The sequence below is a fragment of the Gymnoscopelus microlampas genome (assembly GCF_963454915.1).
Source record: "Gymnoscopelus microlampas genome assembly, chromosome: 10".
NCBI classification, from domain to species: domain Eukaryota; kingdom Metazoa; phylum Chordata; class Actinopteri; order Myctophiformes; family Myctophidae; genus Gymnoscopelus; species Gymnoscopelus microlampas.
This window is the reverse complement of record NC_139947.1, coordinates 33515536-33523939: the sequence shown is the minus strand read 5'-3', so window position 1 is coordinate 33523939 and position 8404 is coordinate 33515536. Positions and strand designations below refer to the sequence as shown.

The window sequence follows — 8404 nt, the reverse complement described above, 5'->3', positions numbered from 1 at the left end:
AATTTTCCATGGGATGTTATTGCATGTCTGTCCAATGTAATTTGTTTTGATGACATTTAATGCTATAAAGTCACCCAAATACAAGCATACTGCTCTCTGGAAAGAAGCCTGACATACGGTAATAGCTCTTAATAACTTATTACAATAGGTTCATCCAACAAATGATTGACAATTTCTTGAAGCAATTTATTGAGCCACTGGTCAAATAAGCATTCAAGTTCTTATTATATTGTAAAAGATAACCATCTTTTTTAACAATCGAACTATACAGATAAGCCTGTAGATAATAATGAAAAATATGATAAATTACTCTGATACAATTCAAACTTCAAAATCCACCACTCTGTGTCAATGAAATTATAAACATAAAATCTCACTATAGTCTTGTGGTGGTGGTTTTCCAAGAACAGTACTTTTCAGAATGCCTTCCCCAAATGTATTAACCTGCCAACGATGGTTACACATACATTCACCACTGATAAGCAAAGAAAACTGACATGAATGGTAATAAACAAAAAGAAAATACATAAAATAATTTAGTTAACTTAACACTACAGTACTGCAACTGTTGAGCTATTCTGATAACCTTCTAATGACATGCTGTCAATAAAATAAAAATACACATAGGTCTTTGGATAACAGTAAAACCTGCTTCAAATTCCACCAGAAAAACAGTCATTATAGCAGCCCATTGAAAAAAAAAAGGGAAAAAAGGCAACATGCTGCATTTTCAAATGTCTCTCGTCCAATGTGCCTTGGGTATTGTGTGCCCCCCATCATTTGATGGGCCAACCAAACTTTCAAATGCGATGTCACTTTGAATTTCCCAGCATGTAGACAATGAGTTCATAGGAGGAGAGAACAATGGCTGTGTTGGGGATTTGTCTGATTAGCTGTGGAACCAGTCCTCTGTAAAAGGCTGCATAGCCTTCCTCTACCATTATCAACCTCCCCGTCTGGAAGAAATACTTGTACTTGCTGCCCTCCTCTCGCAGTCTTGTCCGAATGACCTCTGTAGGACACAGAAAAATAAAAAATAACGTAATAAACATCAAGTGATGCAAATAACGTAATAAACATCAAGTGATGCATTAAACTTCATAAGAAAATGAGCCACAGCCCCAAGGACCGGAGCCGAGACCACCAGTTGTAAGGGATGAACACATACAACATATAATGCAACAATATTATATATTGCACAATATAATGTATAATGCAACAATTGCGTACCGTGTGGGTAGGCTATGCAGGAAGCACAACCCTTTGAAAAAGCAGCTGCCACCATAAGTTTCAAGAAGTCTGATGCTCCTTTGTCCTGTGTACTATTTGGGGAGTTGAGTTGTTGTTCAGCAAGGTGTTTCTTCAGTGTCTCATAGATGAGGAAGCAGATCATCGTCTCAGAGATGCCAGCGTAGGATGCAGTCAGGCCCCGATAGAAGCCCCTCATACCTTCTGTTCTGTAAACATAGCGGGCACACTGCAGTGCGTTCATCTTCTTCTCTCCCCTGGCTCTAAAGGGTGAGACAGGTAAGAGGTGTCAAGACATATCAGAGATGCTGAAAACTTTTTTATTTATACTCAGGTTCCAAGCATTTAAAAAACGTTCTTGGAGCCTATACTTTTAGCAGATTTATTTCGCATTATTCAATAACACATGTTTTAAGTTTGTTTCTTGACATTAACATAAAACATAGGGAAAAAAATGATAAGACTGATAAAATGAACAGATATGAGAAAAATCTCAAAAGGGACTTCTAGACGCATCTTTGATACAAATTTAATGATCACAAAAATCACTTGACACATTTACCGCCCCCCCCCCCCCCCACTTACGTTGTCTTTAATTCATTAACAGAGTTAATCGTGACCTAACATGATACTTGTGCACGTACTGGACACTGGCAGTGCAAATATAGACTCTTCTTCTGAGCGCACCATAATGCGTCAGCATGTGTATTTACGGACATGGTCACATGCTAAATTGCATGCACTGCATAAACCAAGGACAGCCTTGTAGAGCTGGCCTATGTTAAAGTTCACAATGCACTAGGGGGCGTCAAAGCCTCAAAGAATCCCAGGCCATTTTATCTTATATAATATATATAAAAGACCGGAATCTCTGCACACTTTAATAATGAATGCACAGAGGCTGAGTGGAAATGAAGCGTTACACTTACTTTTTCTCCAGCTGCATCCTCGTCTTGACCATCCACACAGGGTTCATGAGGGAGTTTGTAACAAAAGCTGTGGATGAGGGGGGAAAACAGAATTATTCATTTGGAAAGCGTGATGTAAAGTATTCATAAGGGGAGAGAAAATCCAACATGGAGAGACACATGTTACACAACATTGTGTCTAATTCACATTCGATAAGGCAGACATGTACAAACAAAAGGGCAACATTCACATGGCTCACCTGCAAACCCAGCAGAGGACATGTGCACCGGTCCACTGTTAGGAACAAACACCCCATTGAACATCTCTTTAGACTTGGAGTATGCAGCAAAATAGATGGCTCTAAAATAGATTAAAAAAAGACAGAAAACAATGTGACATCTGTACAGCAAAAAATACATCACAAAACTGTTTCCAAGATAAACACGTGATGCCCAAGTCTATTAATACATCTTTAATAAGGCTGTGTAGTTTTATAACTGCCATGTGATTATGTAAAGATCACACGTGAGCCTTTGACAGAGTGTGTCCAGAGTCGTCTGTTTCCTCTGTCTGCTCTCTCTGCTATGCTTCTGGAACAGCCTGTTAAAGTGCCAGAATGGGCTGAATAAGCATTAGGCTTCAGCGATGGGCCTGGTGCCGCTCTGAACATTGGCTTTTTCAAACTGGTTAGTGGATCAGGCCGGCAGCCAATTCACGTATCAATAAGCATACATTTGCTACTTCCGTTTCAAATGTTGACTAATAGTTGTGGTATAGTATATTGTATGCATTAGCAGTATCCTAGTTGTCCAGTGCGCGCAAGTACAACTTTAAAATATCACCCAAAAGAAAATCATAGCAAAATGTTATCATGTGTTAATATTTTCCACAGAAAAGCACAAGGGTCAAACTTTTATCAGACTCAGAAAATGCTGAACCTTCACTTACTACTTGGAAATGAACAACACTTTTCACAAGCCACTGTTTAAACTAAATCTAAATCTAGTCTAGCCTGTATTAACTTTATGCAGCAATGGCAGGAAACTGGCAATATAAGTTACAGGAACACTTAAAACTTGACACGTTGGTTTTTGTCTAACAACCACAACAAAATGGAACTGAGCAAAAATGCAAGCAGTGGACATCATAGCTTTTTATATGCTTTCTATAACCATTGATGTTAATGTACCTGGAGGGGGCCACACCGACAAGGTTTGGTCCTAAGCCTCGAAAAAGTGATTTCGGTCCCTCTTTCTCTAGAATTGACCTGAAATAGAACAGAATTAGAAATTTAAAAAAATGTAGCTTTAGTTCAGGACACACTGCCAAACAGGACTTTAATATATGTTATTACATAAACAAAGTCTGTGTTATGTTCACAAAGAGCCATGCACGTCTGAAAACGTCACTCCTGAAATGAATCCAAACATCACGCCCCCTCTTCCTATTTGCTTGAACTGTCTTTGGCCCAGGTATAATGCACCATGAGACCTGTCTCCTCTGTCTGTATGCTTGTTTTGTCATGCAGAGGCCATTACCACATGCTCTTTTCAACTATTACCAGAGTGACCCTCATTCTCCAAGCAGACAAACAGGCCAGACTGGAGCGAGGTGAAGGGGGAAGGGTAGACAAGTCGTACTTTAGTGGTACTATTAAACCTAAACCTGTTCTATATATCAGGGTTTGCATCTAGTTTATTTCTCAGTGAACCAAAAGAGTGAGAGAGATCAAATGGCATCCTTACAGCTTAGGACATTTTAATGTATTTAAAGTAAAAACAAATAATAATAAAATAAATAAATGCCATCAGTCACATTCAGTAGGCCTTTAGAACAGGTACAGGGCTGTCAGACTGACAGCCAGTTAATTCAAGTTCAATCTGAGACCACCTTGTACCCTTGTACTGTAATATAACACCTAACAGTTCCCTTCATAAACCCCTCATGCACTTCACGTCCCAACTTCTTTCCATGGTACATGTGCATGGAAGCTACCCTACGCCAAAACAGCTCACACTCATGTGGCCAATTACTTGAGAGCCAGAAGAGCTCTTACATTTCTGTCTCTGGACTTGGTGGCATAAAACTTGTTCCGTTGGACAGTTGTTAAAGAGAACTACATCATAGATGATAGCATGATACTGTATACTTAATCTCATCTCTTTACATAACACAGGCTTTGTGGCCTACAAATTAAGGCTGCAGAGGAAAGCAGAGAAGAAGCCCTTGAATGCATCCAATTCAAAGGGCTTTATTGGCATGAGAAAACATACGTTTACATTGCCAAAGCAGAAAGCACACTACAACAATACAATCAAAACAAAACATATGTACATTTGAAAGTCAGAATCTTCAATAGATCAATTTCTATGTACCAAGATCACTGGGTGCAGGTATAGTGCAGGAATATACACAATGATTAGTCTTTAGGGTGGTTGTGTTCCGTTTGATATCCTTCTCCTATCACAGCAACTCACGAATCTTGCAGCATCCCCTGGACCTGAAACCCTGGTGTTTACTTAACAGTTCCCCCAAAACATGTTATTTTACCAGGTTTGCTTCACAATTACATGGCATGCCCCAACACAACAGCAACGTTGGTGCTTCCCACATTCTCAGTCAGGCACTGCCTAATGACGATAGCAAAATATCAGCTGTATAATTATGCCCTTCCCAGCATGATAGCTCTGGCTAACAAAAGGTTTACCCTGCTGAAAGAAAGGGAACACCGGCATGTCATGCTGTCTGCAAGTGGAAAAATACTAAGAACTGCCTCAAGAGACAGCATGTGCAGCAAGGCACTGTGTCCCTTGCAACAGCAGTCTTACCGTAAGACCTGAAGCAGACCAGGTGTAACAGTGCCTGGCCCTGGCCGGATGACTCCGGTACTACCCACAGTACCCAGCTGGACTTGGAAGACAGGCCGGAGATTAAGGCCAGAGGACTGCAACCGGGTCTTCAGTACCTCCAGGGGACAGGTCACGATTGCTCCCACTGTACCACTACATCTGTAAACAACAGATCAATTACACAAACATGAGGATTAGGGCCTGCAACGTGGAATAAGGTATATGTGTGTGTGACACAATGCAATGCACCTAGGCTATATATTACATTACATATTGTTTACCATTTAAGACAACGCTTAATCTTAGAACAGTGTGTTCCTGAGATTTGTGATTGTGAGCCTACTCCTATCAACATCAGCAGAGGGAAATTATTTTTTCCATGAAAACACTGCTGTGCAGCTCTATGTCATGAACAATTATGGTAAAATAATGAGACCTGCTCTGCTGTGGACATTGTTTCAAATCAACACATCAGGGACAAATGTTTGAGGGCTCAGAGCCTCAGACACACTGGATGGACATGTTGAGCTGCTGTGAGAAAGGACAGTCTCAGATGTACCTTTCCAGCTTATAGAAAGGACCATACCGGTCTAAATACACCATTTGACTAGTCACTCACAGCTATGGTCCATTATGCAGTTAAAACTAATTCATTTTACATGTTCGAATCCCTGCTCTCACCAGTGTAGGTCTTAATAAGCCATCTGATCTACCACCTTGTCATTGACATGCTTAGACAGATTAGTCAGATTAGCTTCTACTGTACTGGCCTACTGTGTCTGCAGAATGTTGTCAAATACACCTGACCTAGCCACGAACCCATTCATCTGTAAACAATGCACCTTTTCCATCTAATGGAACATGGTCAGAAATCTGATCATGGTTTTGGATGTGGACTTGTTATATGACACACACAGGCTACTTTGGCAAACAAATGTTGTGCTGATGCACAACAAAGAAGAGATGATGTGGGCATGACACTGATCCCAAAGATGGGATAATGGCTTCCATTCAAGAGAAGTTCCGGGTTCTCCTTATGATATAGGGCATATATTATAGGCCATGTGAAATAATCTAACACACTTTTAAAATTATGTTACATCAGCGTGCACTAGGTTGGTTCTGATGCAACATTGCCTACATCTTTTTTTTCTACTATACATCTGAGAACAACATTACACAAGATGTTGATATTAGCTACACACAAATATAAATTCAAATGATCACATTAACAGAAGTTATAGCTATATTATGCTATATACACAGTAATATCATGGTACTCCTATGCCCACGTCTCCTGCATTGTGTGTCTCATCCTACTTGGCCTGAGTTACATAATCCAAGTTGAGGTGTTGTTTTTAACGAACTGAACTGGTCAAAGGCAGTCACAGCACAGAGTCTCAGTTGGATTTCTGTTTAACGTTAATTGTTCACCATTCATTCACCCGATAGGTCAACAACACAGTGACAGCTAAACCAGGTTGAAACCCAGCCTGTCAGTACCTGTAGTGTTGTGAAACAAAGCCACACATACAACAATTGGGACATCGTTTGAATCACAATAAAGCTTACAAACCACTTCCCAATCTATAGTCAAGTACGGTATATATGCTATTATATCCAATAAGTATGGTATTTTCAGAGGTTAGATATATACAGAGAAACAGACTAGAACATCACGTTCTTGTTCAACGTTCTTGTAGGCCTACATTTCAACGATAACGGCCATTCAAATGTAATGCAAACATTTACATGAACGTAATCTGACTCCATTTATAAATGCAGAAACTGGCTTCATATCCGTATTTGTCGCCATTTAACTAACACGGCCACGCTCACTATACTGTACAGATTCAGGCTTGGCCGCCTGGCTGTCATGGAAGCACTAGAACTGTAAGTATTATGTAACAGTAGAGGACATTGTGCTAAGGTCAGTCTCATGACTGCGACACTTCCAACCTCTCACATTCTACCGGTCATTGCGCGCCCACGCTCTTCACTATTAAAACAAAATATATATATATTTTTTTTTTAAATTTACATTAATTTCACGTGTGTCAAGTGTCAACGTCATTGTCCACGTAACAACACGAGATAAGAATCAAATCCACCACAGACTACCAGACAAACGATGGCTGACTTCCCGAGGCGGATTTGACTAATTTGCGGAACAAAATAGTGTCGTCCTGCCATTACGCTGCCATTACGTGGTTTAATGTGAAGAATAAAATAATTTTCAGCTAATTGTATGCAGTTATAAAAAACGACCACAAAACAAAAACGTGAAATGTTGTTTTCTGGAGCCAATAATGGGCCTTTCCGTAATACATAAACTTAGCAACGACTCCCTGGAAGTAGATGGTGCCTGTCTGTCTGTCTGGCGCTAGCATGAGAGCTAGCATGTCTAGCAATGACAGCTAGTTTGTACGGGTTTTGGATTGTGGAAAATAAAAAAGGGATTTCCTGTGAATTCACACACCATGACTAACCAACGATATATACTAAATAAACAAATACTACTGTAACGTATCCAGAGAAAAAGTTAAACCAAAACTAAGCTTTACTGGGGCAGTATAAGCATAACTAGTTATTATTTAAAATACATATAACGTCACGTGAGTTCACACTTCCCTGCACGTGCCCTCCCTTTCTTCACCCGACGATTATACACGAAAAGTACAGTACGTTCCGTTGTTCTCTCTCCTCCTCCTCCGGCAATGCCACTTACCCCCCGGCGAAGAGATGTAATAGCGTGTCTTTCTGTGCCATTTTGTGTCCTTCTTCTTTCAAAGTACAATCACCATGCTCTTCTTCTTATAAATGACTTAAGAATGTGGATGTTGATGAGGGTGGAGGGGGGGTTTAAGGCCACCACACCAAAGCACTGGCAGGGAGGCAGCAGCTGTCTGTCTGACTCACGTCCTGTCCTCCGCCTCTCGGGTAGTTGGGTTCTCAGCAACCGGCTTTTTTCTCTTTCTGTGAACCGGTCGACTCCGCCTGCAGTGCCTGGCTCGCTCTCTAGCTGCTGATGTGAGCTGGCAACCTGCGTAATACAGGGGGCCGGTCGGGGGTGTGTCCATGACGTAGCAAAATGTACGCTCGTCAAAAGACCCAGAACAGATCTACAAGCTAACAACGCGTCGCACCCATGGCGCCGCAACGCGTTGTTAGCTTGTAGATCTGTTCTGTTTTTTTTGTGCGGCGTCGTCTTCTCTGTTGCACTTGGTGACTTAGCTCTGTAGAGTATTAGGTTGCACCTATGGTTGCACCTCTTTTGTTACATAAGCGTCAATAACAGAACAAAACAAAAACACAACAACACACACACGTAACATAGCATAAGGTATTGTGAACTTAAATATTGCCACTGTATTATTCATTCTAAGGACCTTAGATTG

The 8404-nt window shown here is 40.7% G+C and overlaps 1 protein-coding gene across 1 annotated transcript; it reads right to left on the bottom strand.

The window, feature by feature from the left end:
• Window positions 1–8016, bottom strand: LOC311052899 (solute carrier family 25 member 33). The gene is made up of 7 exons (XM_084068198.1): window positions 7735–8016; window positions 4986–5165; window positions 3347–3424; window positions 2417–2517; window positions 2178–2244; window positions 1231–1511; window positions 1–1012 (listed from the first exon to the last, which is right to left on the bottom strand). The coding sequence occupies exons 1-7, from the start codon at window positions 7773–7775 to the stop codon at window positions 813–815; spliced, it is 948 nt and encodes a 315-aa protein (XP_083924324.1). The 5' UTR covers window positions 7776–8016; the 3' UTR covers window positions 1–812.
• Window positions 8017–8404: the final 388 nt, after the last annotated feature.